Below are 21,315 nucleotides of genomic sequence, written 5' to 3' on the forward strand. Positions count from 1 at the left end.
ACCTTTCCGTGATTAAGGTCTTCTCCTCATCTTCCTGGCCCGTTCGACCCGGGGAAGGAAAGAAAAAGTGGAGGGGGGGGGGTAAGATTAAGGAAGGAACTAGGGTCTCTTGGCATTAACACCCACGGTTACCCTGTGGCTATGACCTTAGATCTCTTGAAGGGCCGACACGACCGGGCCAATAGAAAATTTGTCCAAGGATTTTCTCGTACAATCTTTTAGATAATGTTCCGTGAAGGTGGACTGTCTAGACCAGGTCCCAGCCTTCAGGATCTTGCCCACAGCCATGTTTTCTTCTCGAAAGCCAGAGAGGTGCTCAGAGCCCTGATATCATGAGGACTCGCTTTTCCCGGTAGAGGGGTCCCAGAAGCCTCGTAGGTTCTCTTTATCACTTGTCTCAGCCATAAAAAGATGGAATTTTTCGAGACTGGTTTCTTCACTCATCCTGTTGAGATGAATAAATTTTTGATCTAGGGGTGGCAATCTTCAGTCCTCTCCAGGTATTTTCTTATAGTTCGTACGGGACATAAGAGGAGATCCTTAGGGTTGCCGGATCGAGGGATGGCTGGCACCGAAAAACCCTCGAACCGAGGATCCTAACACGCTGGGTTCTGCGTTTTCGCCACAAAACTAGGGACGAACCTAAAGACAACTTCCCTTCACCCTTTGGAGTGTGAGACCTCGTAAGAGAGGCCGTGTAACTCGCTAACTCTTTTCGCCGAAGCCAGGGCTAAAAGAAAAGCTGTTTTAAGGGTGAGTTCTCTGTCTAAAATGTTCCTGAGAGGTTCGAAGGGCGGTTCTAACAGAACTTTGAGGACTCTTGCCAAGTCCCACTGCGGAACCCGTACCTCCTGGGGGGGGACATGATTGCTCAAAACTACAGATGAGCATCGAGATGTGCCTCGAGGCTCCCAAGTCAATGCCTCTAAGGAGGAAGACTTGACCTAGGGCTGCTCGAACTACTTTGATGGCTGGGATGGACGAACCCACGTCGTCTCTCAGGTACACCAGAAAGTCTGCAATGTCCTGGATCGACACCCCTAAGGGCCTGATGTTTTTGGATGCACACCACTTCAGGAAGACTGCCCACTTCGTCTGATAGACAACTGCCGAGGAACGCTGTAGATACCCAGACATCCTTGTCGCGGTTCTCGATGATTATCCTTCTTTCTTAAGGAGCTTCTCGATAACCTCCACGCGTGAAGGCGGAGGGATCGAGGGTTTTCGTGCCACCTGTGAAAGTGAGGTTGTCGCAGGAGGTCTAGCCTGTCCGGAAGCGGCCAAGGAGGACGAAGAGCTAATTCCTTTAGGTCTGCGAACCAGTCTCTCTCCGGCCACCAGGGCGCTACTAAAGTCATTGACAGGTTGGACGACCTTCTCACTCTGTTCAGCACTTGCCTGATCAAACTGAAGGGAGGGAAGGCGTACACATCGAGACCGTCCCAGGGATGTTGGAAGGCGTCCTTGAACGCTGCTGACGGATCTGGGATTGGAGAGAAGAACACGGGGAGTTGGGCATTCAGACGTGTGGCGAACAAGTCTATCACTGGGGAGCCCCACAGTAGGATGACTGCTCGAGCTACCTCCGGGTGTAGGGTCCACTCCGAACCTATCACCTGACCCGCCCTGCTGAGGCCGTCGGCCATCACGTTCCTCTTTCCTGGAATGAACCTTCCAACCCTTCTTCTGTGGGCCACTCCAACAGTTCCGTGGCTAGAGCCCAGAGAACCTTTGACTTCATGCCTCCCTGCTTCTTTACAGACGCCACTACTGTGGCGGTCGTACATTAACGCCACAGTGTTCCCTCGCAGTAAGTGTACGAACTGTCGACATGCCCTTAGAACTGCTATCATCTCCAGGATGTTTATATGGAGAGACGCCTCCTCGCTGGACCACAGCCCTTTTGCTGATTTTCCCAGCAGGTGTGCTCCCCATCCCTCCTTCGATGCGTCCATGAACAACAGCATCTCCGGGGGGTCAGAGGCGAAGGGCATTCCCTTCTCCGTGTTTGACCTGATGCTCCACCAAAGAAGGGTCTCTCTCGTCTTCGGGAGGACTGGCACTACTTTGTGGGGTTCCTTGCCTTGGACCCACGACTCCTTTAGATTCCACTGTACCGGGCTGAGCCTGAGTCTCCCTTGCGGTACTAATTTTTCCAGGGAAACCAGGTGACCCAGTAACTTCTGCCAGTCCTTGGCCCTCCTGAGTGGTCCCGTCAGGAAGGGTTGAAGGATACGTTCCAGGTTGGCCAACCTTTCTTCTGAGGGGAAGGCCCTTACTAACTGGGTGTCCAGGACCATCCCCAAGTAAGTCATCCTGGTGCTGGGGACTAGCTGGGACTTCCCTAGGTTGACCGTGATCCCTAACACCTTGCAGAGGTCGAGCAACATATCGCCTTGCTCCTTCAGTTGTTCCCTTGAGGCAGAAAGCAACAACCAGTCATCCAGGTACCTGAGTAGTCGAATTCCTTTCTCGTGTGCCCACGCCGAGATCGAGGCGAACACTCTCGTGAACACTTGCGGGGCCGTCGAGAGGCCGAAGCACAGGGTCTTGAACTGCAGGACCCTGGACTCCCACTTGATCCTGAGGAACTTCCTGCTGGAGGGGTGTACAGGGATTTGAAAGTAGGCATCCTTGAGGTCGAGAGACATGAGGAAATCCCCCTCCCTCAAAAGGCTGCGATCACTGTCTTGGGGGTATCCATCTTGAATTCCGTCTTTGAGACGAACTTGTTGAGGGCTGAGAGATATATGACTGGCCTCCACCCTCCTGTCGATTTTTCCACCAGGAAGAGCCTGCTGAAGAAACCCGGGCCGGGGTTCTCCACTGTCTCCAAAGCTCCCTTGTTGATCATGGTCGCTACTTCCTCTTGTAGCGCCAACCTCTTCAAGGGGTCCTTTGGAACCAGCCAATCAGCCCTCAGGGCTGGGATGAGAGGGGGAGGCTCTTCCAGGAATGGGAGTCTGTAGCCCTCCTTCAGGACCGTCACCGTCCAGGGATCCGCACCGAGATCCCGCCATGCTTGCCAAAAATGTCTGAGGCATCCCCCTACTAGGGGCTCTTGCGGGAGTAGGGGGCCTCTCCTCCTACCTTCTCCTGGAGGAGCGGCCAGATCTACCTCTCCTAGCGTTACCATAGGAGGGTCTGTAGGCTGACTGAGGGCCTGCCGTGGTCCTACGGGTGGGCTGTTGCGAGGTTTGAAGCCAAGGGGCTGAAGGAAGTTCTCTTCTGGGAAGCAAGGGTGTGGTCTGTGAGGAGTGAGGGACGTCCGTTGGAGCTCTCCTAAACGTGGTCTTCCTCATAGGCGGGGACCTAGGATCCGTCTCTCTCACTTTCCTCACCTTTACCAACTTGATGGGGAAAATGTCATTCCCCCACACAGAGGAATTTCTCAGTCTCCTTGCTTCCCTGTCAGGCAACTTCCGCATTAGTTTGCTCAAAACAGTATCTCTTTTTCTCAGGACCCAGTTCGAAGCTACCGTCAGAGACTGGGACGATAAAATTTGAAAGCCTTGCCCCAGAACTAACAAGGTCCCGCAGCATGGCCTGATTTTCTGGAAGGGAGAGGTCGTGTGATGCCTGAAACCCCACCAAAGCGCACGACCACCAATCCAACCAGGAGGACACGTAGACCAGGTCCTGAGCCATGTCCTCCACCATAGATGCTTCCGTCGGGGAAAAGCACACGGGGGCCGTGGATGCCCTGTCTTCCGAGGTTCCCTGGTTCAGCGCGGACACCGCTGCTTCCACCGCACGGGGACCGCCGCGATGCCCTTCGGGAACGTAAAAACGTTTCTGGGATTTTAGGCCTGGCAGAAGTCTGGAGGAACTCTGACTTCTGGGGGCCTCTGCTAGTCCTGCCAAGTATTCATCGGTCTGTTCCATCCCCAGCTTTACGTCTTGAGCGAGAGGGAGAGACAGAGATGGCTTTTGTTGTACCGGACTGTCGATCATCCTGGACAGTCGAGAAAGTACTGCCTTTGCAGCTGAGGGCTTGGGCTCATCCAACCGGTGGTGTCTTCGGATGAGGGCCAGTACCTTACGGTAGGAGGAGATGTCGTCCGTCGAGCACTCCCCTCCTTCCACCAGGTCTTCCGTCACCAGTTCCTCCGTACGGGGGTAAGCAGTGACGGTGGGAAAAACAACGCCCGACGGGCCTGCCAGTGGTACGGGCTGCCCCGTGGGGACGAATTCATCCGTCATGGGAGTACCAACGTCCTCCGAGCCTGCCAGTGGTATGGTCTGCCCCGTGGATACAAAGGCATCCGTCATGGGAGTACCTTGTTCCACGGGGGGCTCCGTGGATGGGGGATCCATGCGGACTGACGGGCGCCCTTGGTGCTTAAGGAAGGCCTCCAAGGTGCCCGTGGTCGACGCTAAGCCTTCCTTCATACTCCTTATATCCTTCCTAAGGGAAGAAGGGGCGGAGGCTACTGTAGGGTGAAACAATGCACGGGGGTCTCGGTTCGAGCCCTCCCGCCGGGCGGCTAGGTCGAAGGAGGAACTAGGAGGGTGACACAACAAAGGCGAGGCTCTAAGGAGCCACCCGGAAGTGGCCACGGCTGTGGACAACCTAAACAGCTCGCTCCGGGGCACTGTGACATTCACCCAGTCCTTTGACTTACTCCTCTTCACTTTTTTCTTAGAGGACTTCGACCGTTTCCTACCATGCCTCGAGCGGGAACGAGACTTTTTCTTCCTTCGGGATTTCTCCCTCTTCCTTTTGATCAGGTTCATGTCTTCGTCCTCTGATGACGAAGAAGACGAAGAGTCCGATGACGACGACAACGAGGATGAGGACGGAGCTCGCCGACACGTCCAAGACCGTGGGGGAAAAATCACGTCGGTTCTCAGGTGCGGGTGGTTGCAGAAACACGGGGGGTAGCATAGCCGAGGGAGCCGGAGGGGTCCCCGCGAGTCCTTTACAGATCCACTGATCTACCTGCTCTTTAACGGGAGACCTGAAGGGAGTCCTAGGTTTCACCCACGTGGCGGGGTCCGAAGACGTCGAACTACCTTTCTCCGTGTCTCCCCCGGCGGTCGAAGCACTTGAAACATGCCACGAGGCAGGGGAAGTATCGGCACTCGGCCTACCCCACATAGGATCTACCGAGGCGACGGGACCTGCGGGCACCAGGCCCTCGCCTCCTACCCACACTTCTGCACTCCACTCAGGCCCCACACATGTCTGCCCCACACTGGACACATTCCCCACAGGAAAATCAGACTCTTGGGGAAGGACAATGGGTCTCTTCCCCGCAACGGACTTACCCCGTCCCCTACGCTGGGTAGGGGGGGAAGAGCGGGCGCTACGGTCTACCGAATCGTCTGGCGAACCTACAGGCGAGGAAAAGCTTGAATCCTCAGGCAACTTCTTAGTTGCCTTCTTCTTCTTCGTCCCGAAGCGCACCCACTGGATCTCAGTCCAATCAGCACATTCCGGGCACGTAGAAGTAGGGGAACACGCTTTCCCCCTACACGTGGAACACGGGGAGTGGGGATCAACCTCAGGCTCGGAGAGGAAAGCCCCGCATGACTTCCCAGCCACAGGCCCAGGGCAACGACGAGGATGCTCCATAACACAACGCTAACACACCAAGAGACACAAGGATGAACGGGAAAGTGAAAAGAAAACACGTGGGCAACACGCGGTAAGCACAAAGGATTGGGGGACACGAGGGTCGCACAGGTAAGAGAGAGCGCGGCGAGATGTATATCATGTCGCGACCAGAAACTTACTGGAGACTCGACCTGAGATATCACGCTGCCTGACCCCGGGGTCGCCTCGGGCATGTACCACACTGCCAGAGGTTGACCCCGTAGAAAACAAGAATAGGGAGATAAACTATACAAAAAGCTGGTCGGTTAGGTAGAGTTAGCCAGTAACTCCTAAGAAGGTAGTTCTAGGTAAGTAACAGTGTTGGAACAACTATACTTTTCTAATTAAGATTTGTGATAATTATGCAGGTTTCATATTCTTTTTTAATGGAATCGTATATTTTCTAATATATCAGTTGTTCACAGAATATTTATCAACTCTACAACAGGAAACATTAAAATAAAAAAAAAAATCAAGGCTACATTGATTTCTTAACATACAACAGTGATACAAAGGTATCATCCCTGTTTACTTGCATATTTTTATTATTATTATTATTACAGGCTAAGCTGCAACCCTAGTTGGAAAAGCATGATCCTATAAGCCCAAGGGCTCCAACAGGGAAAAATAGCCTTGTGAGGAAAGGAAACAAGGAAATAAACTGTAAGAGAAGTAATGCACAAGCAAAATAAAATATTTCAAGAACAGCTACATTAAATTGGATCATTAATATATAAACTTTAGAAACCTCAAAAAAAAAAACAAGGAAGAGAAACAAGATAGAATAGCATGCCTGAGGTAACCTCAAGTATTAGGCCAATTTTCAAGGATTATCTTGTGCCTTTGTGTACATTTATATAATTTGGAGACTAAAAGAACCCATGGAATGTGAATTAGATATCTATATCTATAGACTCTTAACCCTTTAATTCTGGTTGTGACAAAATCATTTTCAGGCTCATAACTTGCACATTTATTTAACAGTAAGCAATGACGTACTGTCAACCTACTGAAAATAGCATTAGAAGGCAGGATAAATTTTCTATACTGTACGGGCGTTTGGTGCATCATAGGAGCCTCCGAGGGTTAATTGTCTGAACATCCTATATACAGTACAAGCTTTAACTCTGTTGAACTTGTATGGTTACTTTTCTGGATGTGTTTCACTAAGTCTTAGTCAATTCTCAACTCATATTACCTATATTTGCATGAATATTGCCAGAGGTTTAATAAGGGTTTCTTCTCAAAGCTGGCTTAGTGTTGACATCTATCCAAACTTTGTTTTTCTTCACGCATAGCCATTCTCATCCACGATCATATGCTTACATGGCAATGTTTGACAATGTATTTAGGGGTTTTACCACTTTAAAATTCCTGTTTTGCAGTCTAAAATTAGATTGTGGATTGTTCATTTATAACTTCATTTCAATTCCTAGATTGTGAAATAGAGGCATAGAAATAGTCTTATTAAAGATGCAGTTTTATTTGAAACTAAAGTTTGGACATACAGAGGAGGTCACCTTAAATCAATACTTGGAATCTAGACTATTAATCTTTTTATCTAAGAGATTTAATTAAGTCTTGTATAATCATATCACCAATTTTGTAAAATCTTTTTCAGACTGATGACAAAGGAGTATTCAACACAAGTTTGAGCGAGGAATTTCTAATGTGTGCTGAAGTAAGTTTTAATAATTTTACTTTAATTGAAATAATTCTTTTTTATAGAAAAGTTTGAGAGATTTTTTGATAACTGAATTAAACATTTAATACTGTAATTCTCAGAAATCTAAGCTTAATTCTATAATGGAGGAATTTTATAGCTAATTGTACTGCATTTCAAAGATAATTTTAATGTAATTTTAATTTCATGAACTTCTTTGCTACGTGAATTTGGTGGAATACATAGTAAAGTGGTGGTATTAATTATGAAAGTTTTTGAACAGTAAGCAATGTTATTTCTTTTTCTCAGGCCTTTAAACTTAGCATGAGTGACCTGGCAACACTGTCTCTTACTGCTGTGGAAAGTACTTTCCTTGCCAAGGAGGAAAAAAATTTACTGCATTTGTCAGTTCAAAAGGAGTTACAAGATCTAAAGGAAAAAACAGGAATCCTATTGTGAGTGGTATGAAAAGTACTTACATGCTTACTGACCTATTTTTTTTTTTTTTATGATGTAAAGGGATAAAATTAATATTACTGTGGGTTTAATACTGTACAAGGACTATAAAAGGAAAATACTGGCATTTATGGTAGGGTAATGAAGTTTGAGTGCTGGAAGACATGTAAATGTGTTTTCAAGAAATTAGCTTTCATTTGTTGAGAAAACTACATCATAAATTAAATTTCCTATTGCAGAAATTTTTAGTTTTTAAAATATTGTAATTTATATAAAAATAGATTAAACTTCAGGGATGATATTTGTAATACCGTAAGTGTGGTAAAACTAAAAAAAGTTTCAGGTACAGTATTATACAGAGGTAATGGTTTACCAGTAATGCATGTAAAGCATTTAAATTCTTTTCTAAAGCAAGAAATTATTAACTACTGAACACCTTTCATAAAGTTTAATCTTATAATTTTTGGGTAAATAAAAACATATTCATGTTTTTAATATAATTCTGTACAATCTATAAAATTAATTCCATTTACAATAAAAGAAAGTATAACCCAATTTCATTTATACTTAAGAATAAAAATTGCATTGTTGAGTAACTCGCTTGCCTTTCTCACTCCTGTCTCCTCTTCCTGCATGAAACAACCATTTCTGGAAGAGAAGGAAAATTTCAGTACTGTAGTCCTTTTAATTTCTTAAGTGTACTTAACAACTCTGATTCATAAATGTACATACATACATATACCAAAGGCACTTTCCCCAATTTTGGGGGGTAGCCGACATCAACAAGAACGAAACAAAAAAGGGGACCTCTACTCTCTACGTTCCTCCAGCCTAACCAGGGACTCAGCCGAGTTCAGCTGGTACTGCTAGGGTGCCACAGGCCAACCTCCCACATTTCCACCACAGATGAAGCTTCATACTGCTGAGTCCCCTACTGCTGCTACCTCCGCGGTCATCTAAGGCACCTGAGGAAGCAGCAGGGCCTACCGGAACTGCGTCACAAACGCTCGCCATTCATTCCTATTTCTAGCACGCTCTCTTGCCTCTCTCACATCTATCCTCCTATCACCCAGAGCTTTCTTCACACCATCCATCCACCCAAACCTTGGCCTTCCTCTTGTACTTCTCCCATCAACTCTTGCATTCATCACCTTCTTTAGCAGACAGCCATTTTCCATTCTCTCAACATGGCCAAACCACCTCAACACATTCATATCCACTCTAGCCGCTAACTCATTTCTTACACCCGTTCTCACCCTCACCACTTCGTTCCTGACCCTATCTACTCGAGATACACCAGCCATACTCCTCAGACACTTCATCTCAAACGCATTCAATTTCTGTCTCTCCATCACTTTCATTCCCCACAACTCCGATCCATACATCACAGTTGGTACAATCACTTTCTCATATAGAACTCTCTTTACATTCATGCCCAACCCTCTATTTTTTACTACTCCCTTAACTGCCCCCAACACTTTGCAACCTTCATTCACTCTCTGACGTACATCTGCTTCCACTCCACCATTTGCTGCAACAACAGACCCCAAGTACTTAAACTGATCCACCTCCTCAAGTAACTCTCCATTCAACATGACATTCAACCTTGCACCACCTTCCCTTCTCGTACATCTCATAACCTTACTCTTACCCACATTAACTCTCAACTTCCTTCTCTCACACACCCTTCCAAATTCTGTCACTAGTCGGTCAAGCTTCTCTTCTGTGTCTGCTACCAGTACAGTATCATCCGCAAACAACAACTGATTTACCTCCCATTCATGATCATTCTCGTCTACCAGTTTTAATCCTCGTCCAAGCACTCGAGCATTCACCTCTCTCACCACTCCATCAACATACAAGTTAAACAACCACGGCGACATCACACATCCCTGTCTCAGCCAGGGATGTGTGATGTCGCCGTGGTTGAATCATAAATGTAATTACTGTTAATCTTTATTTTTTCATGTAACAGACTGTAGCATCATTATTTTAAAAGTAAAAAGAGCCCAAATTAAAATCTTTTGTCATCCAGAACAACCTCAATTGCCACCACTTCTGATGCAGTTAATCAGAATGAAGATACTTTGCTCTAAACCAAGGACTGTACTACACTTCCCTGGGACTGAGAACAATAATCAAAAGGAAATGAACTAAATGATTACACAAGTTCTAAGGTGAACCAACTATTAATGGGCCAATAGTGAAGAAACTTGAATATACTACGAATGAGGTGGCATTGAGACAGCAAGCCATGAAAGATGTGAATAAAAGTGGACCCCTCCTCGACCTATGGTCAAGCATGTAAGTGGAGGTACCATTGCCCTCACCCCAGCAGCTACACAGATAGTCAAACAATTAAGTAAAGATTGTGCTGCCAAGACAGCTGTTAAGAGAATATGAATCAAGATGACATGACCTCGGAAGCAAGGGGTCCACTATGCTGACATGCTGTGCAGGTCCCATGGCAGAAATCAGTCCACAGCATTGAGATATTGGTGGCCAAACCGGGCTAGTTCACAAATTCAAACTCCTGATAACTAGACAGAAGTGGGTACACAATGAGATGTTGGTGAACCAGCAGCAACAACTTCACGATAAGATACTAAAACCAAACCAGAAAATCCTGGATGTACAATACTAGTGTCACTGTAACAGCTTAGCAACATCTAGATGCTGAATATGGTAGGATCAACAATGTAGAGAAGCTAGAGCAATGGCAAGTAATGTGTCTCCTGTAGCAAAATGTGCCTCAATGTACTGTAGATCCACAATGTAGATATTCTAGTTGCCCCCACCAGCAATTGCCATAACATTATTGTGCTGGTCCTTTGCTGGAGGTAGTCCTCATCATAGGAATGCTGCTGCCCTTACAACAGTCTACATCAAAATCCTTATGCCCTGTAGCAGTGGCTGGTCTATGAAGTTGAAATGCCGGTGCCAGTCCACATCGTACAGATTTAGTCCATGGTGTTGAGATGGTGACGGCAAGGCAGCAGCATCTTCGACACATTGAAATAATGTGTAGCTGCCAAGTCAGCAATGGTTTCACATACTATAGATACTGGAGAGCTGCAACGGCAGGAGGGGGTCTATGTCAGCAGAAGGCGATTCTACAGAAGCAGAGAGTTTAAATTGTAAAGAGGCAGTGATTTCAGATGGCAGGATGCTAATGCCCTGGCAGAAGCAAGGCTACAATGTTGAGTTGCTGATGCCTAGCAAAATAGCATGCAGGGTCATTAAAGTCATTTGGTAGCAGATTTACTACATCAATTGCCAGTGCCCCGCCAGTGGAAAGATTATAACAGAAAGATGTAGTGGACCCGTACCAGCAAGTCCAATTAAATTGAGAAGTTTTGCACGTTGCCACAATAGCATCAAGTCCTTGACGTTAAGATGCTGGTGCTCCTATAGCTGCATATTTATTGTATCAAGTTGCTGGTACACTGCCAGTAGACTATCCATTATGTACAGATTTGGTGCCTGTGAGCAGGGAGTCTATATGATGATAAAACCGCTTTACAGATGCTATGATAACTAAGGGTCTATCATAATGCTGGTGCCATTGACAAGCTAGTCACCAAAGTGAATTTTATGCACAGGTTCCACATCAGTGACTTGCCCTCCTGTCAAAAAAAAAATGCCTTCAGCAATAAATTCTTGACATAAATAAGTGTCGCTGTCAAAGCTCAAGGCCATCCAGATCCTGAACATAAAGTTGGGGATATGTACACATGCCACTGCAGCGTCATCCAGATCCTGAACACAAAGTTGGGTTCACCACCTACAGATGTACACAGATGCCACTGCAGCCACACCTGAATGTCTAAATGCTAAAGCTACAGCAGAAACCTGTTTGCTACACTGAAATGACACTCGGGTGATAAGGCAACTGGTGTTCCAGCAGCAACAGTTACATGACGTCAAGATGCTGGTGTGCTTTTAACGGTAGGTCAATGCCCCTGCCATGGTGGTGATAAGGCTGTAGCAATTCTACATGAACATGATGCTGTGCAAGTAGCGTGACGGCATTGGAACAACGAAGTCAAGACATGGTGCCTCAGAAGCAGGGTGTTTACTACATTAAGATGCCAATGCTTTGGCAGTGGAGAGGGTTTATGATGCCAAAATGCATTACACGGCAGCTTGTCCATGAACCAGAGAGTGGGTCCACGACATGAAGATCAAGTTCACACGAGATTCTGCTGACCGCAAGAAGTCCACAACGTAGAGATAACGTGTGGGCTCCACAACAGCACTATGCCCCGGACAGTGTTACTGGTGATGAACCCATGATGTCCAGTTGATGTGGTGATGACACGGCAGCACAGGACTGCCAGCTGCAGTGGGTCAATGAAAATGATATACTGCTGGCTCTGTTAGCATTGTTTGTTGGCTATTGTAATGCCGTTGAAAATCCAATGGTAACAATGGGTCCACAACAAAGATACCCAGTCCATGACAGATTTGTTGGTGCTATGGTAGCAGAGTGTCCACTTTGGAGATGGGGTTAGTTGGTTCACGATGTTAAGATGCAGTACCCTAGGCAGTAGCAAATACACATCAATTTTGTAGATGCCATGGCATCCAAACAGTTGTTGTCCCCGAGGCAATGAAATGCTGTACAGTTGCCAATGCAGTAATGGATCAATGTGGCATCAAGATGCACTTGTGTAGTGGAACCAACTGTCCCACTACACCATGCTGCCGGTGGCCAGGCAGCAGTGAGTTCACAATGTCAAAACACCAGACGTTATGATAGAATGTGGAGGTTCCCTCACCAGCATCAATGGGTGCTCTAGGTAGAGATACTGGTGCCACAGCAGCAATTGGCCAAACAGCAAGTACCATGCCAACAACAGTTCAATCCATCTAAATGTATAGCAGGTGCAACCGCTAAAACAAACTAATGTTGAGATACTGGTGCCCTGGCAGCAGCAAAGTTGTATCCTCGGCAGGCTGGTGCCACAGCAGCAGCTAGTTCACATAGTTAGGTGGACAGTGAAACGGAATCAATTTGTCAAGATGGCGGTGGCCTGGCAGAAGCAGGTTGAAGACGTAGAGATACAGTGCACTTGCAATGGCTCCACAGCAGATGGCCCATATAATGTGCTAGTAGTCTGGCAGCAGCAGGTCAATTACATTGAGATCCTGATGGCCCAAGCAAGAACTGATGCACGAGATCGACATGCCAATGCACTAGCCAAAACAAATCTACAATAATTAATGGTAGCCTACCAGAGGTGGGTTTATGATTTCAGGAGGCAGAAACTAATGCAACAGAGACTCCAATGTCAAGATGCTATGTAGATCCTATGGCTGCAAATCAGATAGATGCTGGTGATATAGCAGCGGTCGGATCATGACATTAGGATGTAGTCATAGCGTCAATATGGCGTGTGCAGGTGCTACAGCAGCAATGGTTCACAAAGTAGAAATGCTGACAAGTAGGTCAACAATGTTGAGATGCCAGTGATATGACTAACAGTTCCACATCAACATGATGTTGTGCAATTGCCATAATAATGGAACAATGTCAAGAAATAGTACCTCAGAAGCAAGGGGTCCACTACAGTGCATCAAGCTACTGATGCCTCAGCAGTGGAGGGTATATGATGCAAAGATACATGCCAATGACATGAAGACGCAAAGATGCGCTACATAGTAGCGGCATGCCCACAACATGAAGACGCAAAGATGCGCTACATAGCAGCGGCATGCCCACAACATGAAGACGCTAGAACCCTAGGCGTGGAGGGTATAAGATTCGGAGAAAACTTGCTGATGATCCAGTAGCAGCAAGTTTACACTACAAAACATCCACAACATATGCTGGTTCCACAGTAGCTATATATCTTAAACAGAGGTGATGGCATTGGTGCGATGGGCACCAATGGACTATTGGTGTCTAGTTAATGTGCAGATGATACGACAACACTGGATTTCATGACTTAAGTGCAATGGCCTTAGTGGGAATACAATGTAGGAAATCAGTCTATGACAGATCTGCTTTTGCCCTGGTAGTGGGAAGTCTACGACATCAAGATTGTTTGCCCCAACAAGAGTGGGTGCCTAGTATGTTCTACCCAGGCAGTCACTAATCACCAATGTCAAGCTGCGCTTGTACCAACAATCCCACATCAAGCTGCCAGTGCCCAGGCAGCAGTGGATTCACAACATCAATACCACCACCAGGTATAAGAGAAAATATGCAAGGTCCCTCCCCGCACCTGTTGAGGTGTTGGTACCACAGCAGCAATAGATTAAACATTGTGATGTTGGAGAGACGACAACAGCAAATTAAAGACGTCTAGATGCTGTGCGGGGTCAACAAATGAAAAAATACTGTGCAGTTGTCACAATAATGAGTCATCGGCAATGAGAGGCAACAATTTATTCACTGAAAAGATGCAGTGCAGGTACCACAGCAGCAACAGGGCAAACAGCATGTACAAACAGATAAATGCCGTTTGTGAAGAAGTGCAGGTGTGCTGGTGCCCAACAGTGGTATTTCCCCAACATTGAGATGCTGTGCAGTTGCCATGGCAGCAATGAGTCTACAAAGTAGAGATACTGGTATGCTGGCAGCAATGGGTCAACACCACGAAAATGTCAGTATGGTGTAGCAGCTTCATGACAACAGGATGGTGTGCAGGTACTAAGACAATGAGATTCTGTTACCTTTGCAGCAGTAATATCACAACTTGCAAGTGACATGGTAGCAATTGAATCCAAGATAGATGCTACTGCCAAGACACATGCATGTTCACGAGGTCAAGATACTGTTGCCCCAACAGGAACAAATCTACGTAGATGCTGGTCCACATCCAAGATGTTAGGATGTTGAAGCCACAGCAGCAATGGATTACAGATCCTAGTGTGCAAATAGCAGTGGTCAATAGCCATGAAATCAGATGTGATGCATAGCAAGTCTGTGTCAGCAACCCAACAACAGATTTTAAGACAGATGTAGTACCAAAGTAGCAACTGGTAAAACATTCAAGTGCCACGGCAGTAACTGGTAAAACATTCAAGTGCCACGGCAGTAACTGGTAAAACATATGTGGCACAGCAACATATTGATCCATAGAGATGCAGTGCAGATGCAACAACTGAAACAAGCCCAGAATGTCAAGATGCTGAAACCATAGCAGCTATAGATTCATAAAGTAAAGATGCAGAACACCAGCAGCTGTTTTTCCACAACATGCTAAGCAACTCTTAAAGTAGCTGTATGCAGACATTTATAGATTGCTGTATTGACAACAACAGGTTAGCACCACCGACATGCTACCTGTGCGGTAACAGTATGCCCCACGGTTAAATGCCTGGCGAGTAGTAGTCTAGGTGTAATAGCTGAAACAAGCGCCAAAATAGCCGCATTTCTACGACAGAAATGTGCAGGTACTACGGCAACAGCAAATCGACAATAAATTTAATAACGTGGAGAAGCTATGGTAACAATGGACCCAACACAAATACTATTGCCGAGGCATATGCATGACCATGAAGTTCAGCTACTGTTGCCCCAACAGTAACTTAATCACTGAAGTGGCTGATACCCCAGAAGGCTCTGGTTAATGATAAGATGCAGATGTCCGGGCAGCAACAATTCCATGTCGTCAAGATACATCGAGATGATTGTGGCCAAGCAGCTGTTGGTCCTCAGCATCAAAGACACTGTCGTACTGGTCTCAGGAGCTTCGCACCATTAATTCATCAGAAGCACCAGGTCCTTGATATCCAGATGCTAGTGTCACAGCAGTAACAGATCCTTGCCAACGATAGATACTAGTGTCACAACAGCGCTATGACGTTGAGATACATACTAGGTGCCACAGTAGCAAAAGGATCGAGACGTCATGATACCAGTATCACTTCAGCAAAAGTACCATAATCTTGAAATGATGGTGTCTCAGTAACAGTTGCTCCACAAGAACCATCACTGCAGCTGTGGTAGATCCACTTAGACTAAACAGATGAAGGTCCCAAGCCAAAGGTCCTCAACGTAAAGGTGCTGATGCCACGGCAGAAATATTTCAACATCCAATCTTGTGCACATGCCACGTCATTAATGACTGGTGCGAATGCAGCTACAATGACAACTGTAGCTTCACAGAGATGCTGGTTCCACAAAGATGTTCACTACATAAGGAATATTCTGGGGTACACAGCACTGAGATACTTCATCCAATGCACACAGGAAGTCCACAGCATAGAAATGTTGATACCACCACAGCAGCAAATACACGATAATACTGAAGCCACGGCTTAAGCAGGTTAGTGATGTTGACCTGCAAGAGCCCAGGCAACAGCACACTATAAAGTTCTTGAGCAGTTGCCGAGATGCTGTTGCCACAGCAGCTGCAGGTTGACAACAATAAGATTCTGGTAGAAGCATTAAAACATCTCGGCACATGCCACTGCATTAGTAGATCAACCTTGTCAAGATGAAGCGCAGGTAAAATGGCAACTGTGACATTGTCAAAATGGTGGTGCTCCAAAAGGTTCACTACATAGAGATAATGTAATGTTCTATTGCTGCAGCAGGTCTGTGGCATCGAAATACTGGTGCCCAGGCAGCAGCAAAGCAAGTATGCCAAGAAGCATGTGCCTTGGCAGCTGTACTCCCCGACAGCAAGATCCTGCTGCCCTAACAGTGACTGGTCCACAATGTTGACCCATTGGCAGGGACCATGGCAGCTTCAGTTTCGCAACATGTGATGGTGTCACAGCAGCAATGGGTGCACAATACACAGTAGAAATCTTTCGCAGATGCCTGTGCAGCAACGATTCAACACCATCAATATGCAGTGTATATGCAAAACCAGCCGCAGGTCCAAAGGGCAAGATAATGTGCTGGCTTTCTGACAGCAGTTGATCTATGAAGAGGAGATGCAGAGGCCCAGGCAGCAACATTTCCAAGACATTAGATGCTTTCCAAGAGTCTTAACTCGACTGGTTAACGACAGAGATATTGTTTAGTCACATGAATGAAATGGTAGCAGCAGTGGCTTCACAATGTTGATATATTAGTGTCTGTGCTACCTGAGGTTAATATATTAAAATATCATGATGTCCCTGAAGCTACGGGGCAACAATGTATCAACAGGTTCAAGACATATCATAATGCCGATGTCACTGTCAGAGCAGCAACACTTCCACAGCGTCAAAATGCTAGAGCCCTGGTATCAGCAGGTTCACGATGACAAAATGTTTTACAGTTGCAGCAAGTCCATGACATTCAGAAGCTAGTGGCACCACAACCCCGATTTCTCCACAGATTCTAGGAAAAGTGCCAATTTACAATCATTAGTGACCTGATAAAAAAGAGTAATACAGAAAACTGGACACCAGTAGGATTTTGACCCGAATTTCTACACAAAAAGATGAAGGTAATTAAGTCTAGTAGATGTCTGACTGGAATCAATCATGGATGAATGTGTGCAATCAACAAAGACTACTACAATCAAAGTTGGGGAAAACGAAAAATATTGGTTTCTCTTTTAAACAAGAAAATCTGAAGGCTTATCCATAGAAAATATCTAACCTATAGATAGAGACAAAGGAAGAATTAACTAATACCCACAAACGGCCACTCTTCTACACCTCACTCAAGGATGAAAGGTACATGGTTCATGACCTTGTCAAAACTGATAATCCCAAGAGAGAAACTTAAACAGAGAAAAAATGCAGCTCTTCCCAAAGACAGGAAGGACAAATTGAGTAACTACTCGTCTGGTGAACCTCAAATAAAAAGATGCGGATGGATAGAATAAACACATTAATTACAGATCTCAGAAACTATTCAGAAACAATCCACACCTGCACATTGAAAAATGAGACATTTCAGAAATGTTTGTACTTCTTAAGTTAACTGCCATTATCTTGTATGAACTGACAATTGGTAACAAATACAGTGAACTCAGAATTAAGTTAAACCAAAGATAGTTGAGAATTTCATACAACCTACAAACCTGACAGAAGTTATGAGTAACTATCTCGTATGAATAATTGATTAATACAAACCTTAAGTAATACACTAAAACATAAAATTGTTGAAAATAATGTACAGCAAGTTAAGAAATGGGCAAAATACACAAGCAATTTGTGTTCTAGAATCTCTCTCCCAACATCGAGAAAAAATATTCTATCAAGATTTATGACATTTGTACGTCATGCGACCAAAATTGGAAAAACAAATGTCCATAATTAGGGAGAACCTGTGAAACCCCTTGCTGCCCTGACACCAATCATTACCGGTGTTACTACCCCTTGCTGACCTGACACCAATCATTACCGGTGTTACTACCCCTTGCTGACCTGACACCAATCATTACCGGTGTTACTATCCCTTGCTGACCTGACACCAATCATTACCGGTGTTACTACCCCTTGCTGACCTGACACCAATCATTACCGGTGTTACTAGCTGTCTGTAAGTGCCCAAATTAGACAAATAGGTTTGCATTCTCGAAGGAACAAAGAAAAATTTAGAAAACCCTTCAAGGTTACATTAAACCCATAAATGTTGATGACTACTAGGAGGAAACCCATTAATATTGATGACTGCGTTACTAGGTGGAAATAAAATATTGCTATTGTCAACTCGGCTGCTACAACTTGATATTTCTCTTATCTTATTCCTAAATAAATTTTAATACTGATACTTGATATTTCTCTTATCTTATTCCTAAATAAATTTTAATACTGATAAAGTAGTATTGATTTGTCGAAACAAAAAAAAATTTCATGAATTTTAACAATTAATCTATTTCTGTAACTAGCATATTCATTAAGAATCCATAAATATTGACTAAACATAATGAAACTGTAAAATAAATCTAAAGTATTAATTTTTAAAAGGTTTTTGCCTCTCATTGCACATTGGATATACACAAATAACTTGTTAATTTATATTCATTAAACTTTTATTATTAGTCAAGTTTTTTATGAAATGTAGTTAACTACCCCAATATTTTGGCCATGGGGTAAATAACTGTTATTAGAAAAATGCCTATAAATATGCAACTTTCATCCTCACAAAGGAGAATCTTTGTTACCAAGAATTTTGTAAGTTGAAAATAATCAAAACTAAAGCTAAAACATGTGGATTAAATAATACTATCATTATGATTAAAGAGATACTGTATATATAAAACCAGGAGTTAATTTAAATAAAAAAATCATGTATTATTTAATCTTTCATTTCTCATTTCATAACTTTAAAATGTTTTGTTTTCTCAAATGCAAGACATTGAAAATGTAAAGGCCTATTATTCTAAAATCCTTTAACAAATCACTAGAGAGACTATAGAGTAATTCAAATTGTCAAAGCCTAAAGGGATCTAGAGCAAAAATACAAAAAAAAATGAATAAACTATTTACCTAAGGGATGAAATATCCGTTAAATACGTCCCACTTCCTTCAACTTCGAAATTAGTGAGTCCACATCATCTACTTTAATACCAGCAGCTCTTGCAGGAGGATCCGAGACATCTACAACTTCAAAATGTGGTGTGGTATCCACACCAAGGTCTGCAGGCTTCATCTTGGCAATTTTCTTCTTCTTAGCTTTCTGCAAGATAGTATACAGTACCAAATTAATAGTCAATTCTCAGTACATACTAACTAATGTAGCATTATTTTTTAGATTAATTTTACCTATAGAATTATTATTCCAGAAACCATTTAAACTACATTCACAGATGTCTGCTAGGGATTAATATTTCACAAGTGAGAAGTTCCATATACCTGAATATAAAAGAAATTACAGTTGTCCCAAAATTAAGCACAGGGTATTTTAACAAACAGGCATTGTCTATATTGATTTTAGTTTGTTTGTCGAGTGTAGTATAGTTTGTAATAGTAAGGTTAACACAATTTATCTTTGGGGTAATCATTAATGCATTAAGTTAACTTATATTTAATATAAGTGAATATTTTGAGTTCACAGTTATCACATCAACTCAAGATTCATAGAAAAAAATATCTCCAACCAAAACAATATTAATTTTGCTAACATAGAAATGCCAAAACATTATGTAAATTTCGTACCCTAAAAGACTTCACTGTTACTCTCAAAAAAAAATTATAGGGGACCAAAAAAAAAACTTAAAAAAGTAGATACCTACAACTAAGTAAGAGACTATCTAATCATACCAGTAAAATCATTTCAGCTCTTAAATACAATTTCAGTATTTCATCTCTAAAGGACTCTCATTCCTGTCTGCAGGTCACTGATTAGAATCATTCTGGTGATGGGAAGCTCAGTAAATGAAACTGACACCTGTTTCAAATTGATCCCAAAAGTTTAGATATTTAAAATTTTGTTAATTATTATTATGAACCCATATTAGATTTAGGTCTAAAGCTACCCTACATTAGATGATGATTTTTCTATTTCTTCTGCTCCTATTCTCCTGGGCTAGAGGAATTAACTCAATATACAAAAGATTTTCCTCTCCTTCCTTTACTTTTGGCCACTTTCTATTGAATTACCATCTGGTCATGGTTTTTACCTCGGGTATTTGTCAAATACTTCTACCTTCCTACCTATCTTTGTCCTGCTATTTCAGTATCTAAAATTTTTCTTAAAACTACTCTCTGTTATTATCATTGTTCTAAAGACTATTCCTTTTACCTTGACTTTAACTATCTTTGACATATTAGTCTACCATTTACCTTTACACTACAGCTCTTCACAACTTCCTCCCCTTAATTTCTCTCACTCCATTCCAGTAATGAATATTCACTAATACACGTCATGAGCTCAATGTTTCTTTTTTTTTTTTTTACATACAAAAACTAACCTATACCATAGAATACATTTTCCAAATGTTCCCATAGCTCAAGCTTACCATGATATTTGGCAAGGTTGCATATCTTGGTTCATTAAGACGCAGATCCGCAGAGACAACAGCTGGTAATTTCACCGTAATAGTTTCAAGGCCACCATCTATCTCTCGCACAACCTCTAGATCACCATTTTTCTTTTCAATCTGTAAATTCAAAGAAAATATTCAGTAAGCTTTGTGCAGAATGTGAAAATGACATGCCTCCCAGGTTATACATTACCTTGTGCTTTGTAAAATAAAATCAATCGATTGATTACAGGGCCTAGGAGTTTACAATAGTCAAGGTAGCTAGGAATATTTCTCAAATTACTAAAAAATAGTAAGTATTCAAGTCTCATATGGGTAAAAATATAAAAGTAAATAAACTTACGTGGCATTTCTAATCTTAAGCATTCAATTACCTGTACAGTGATGCCTCAGGATACGAAATTAATCCGTTCAGGATGCGGTTTCGTATCCTGATATTTTCGTATCCTGAGTCGCGTTTTACATGTAAATAGCCTAATCCGTTCCAAGCCTTATAAAAAGTCACCTTTTCTTTCATAAACACGCTAAACTGTAGTAATAAACATGCATTGCAGCCATTTCTATCATTCAATAATTAACACAACCGTTAAAAACAGCCTAATCCATTCCAGAAACCACTATGAGATTATTCAATAATGTAGTTATAGCCAAGTTATCCCCCCCCAAGCCCAAAGAAAACGGTCCGTTTTCTTTACTACGGTACGTACTGTATA

The 21,315-nt window shown here is 43.6% G+C and overlaps 2 protein-coding genes across 4 annotated transcripts in view; one reads left to right on the top strand and one right to left on the bottom strand.

Annotated features, from left to right (window-relative positions):
• The window catches only part of Ada (adenosine deaminase-like protein), a 94,451-nt gene extending 86,653 nt beyond the window's left edge, over window positions 1–7,798 (top strand). For all 3 annotated transcript variants that reach the window (XM_068381527.1, XM_068381529.1, XM_068381528.1), the window contains exons 9-10: window positions 7,221–7,280; window positions 7,572–7,798. In XM_068381527.1, the coding sequence (XP_068237628.1) occupies window positions 7,221–7,280; window positions 7,572–7,721 (210 nt within the window). In that variant the 3' untranslated portion in view covers window positions 7,722–7,798. The remainder of the gene's footprint in view (window positions 1–7,220; window positions 7,281–7,571) is intronic.
• A 402-nt stretch (window positions 7,799–8,200) lies between these two features.
• The window catches only part of Etfb (Electron transfer flavoprotein beta subunit), an 84,093-nt gene continuing 70,978 nt past the window's right edge, over window positions 8,201–21,315 (bottom strand). Inside the window, exons 4-6 of the mRNA XM_068381530.1 lie at window positions 20,579–20,719; window positions 19,107–19,296; window positions 8,201–8,366 (exon numbers count right to left, since the gene is read on the bottom strand). Coding sequence (XP_068237631.1) covers window positions 19,126–19,296; window positions 20,579–20,719 — 312 coding nt within the window. The 3' untranslated portion in view covers window positions 8,201–8,366; window positions 19,107–19,125. The remainder of the gene's footprint in view (window positions 8,367–19,106; window positions 19,297–20,578; window positions 20,720–21,315) is intronic.

The sequence above is a fragment of the Palaemon carinicauda genome, chromosome 10, assembly GCF_036898095.1.
Source record: "Palaemon carinicauda isolate YSFRI2023 chromosome 10, ASM3689809v2, whole genome shotgun sequence".
Classification (NCBI taxonomy): domain Eukaryota; kingdom Metazoa; phylum Arthropoda; class Malacostraca; order Decapoda; family Palaemonidae; genus Palaemon; species Palaemon carinicauda.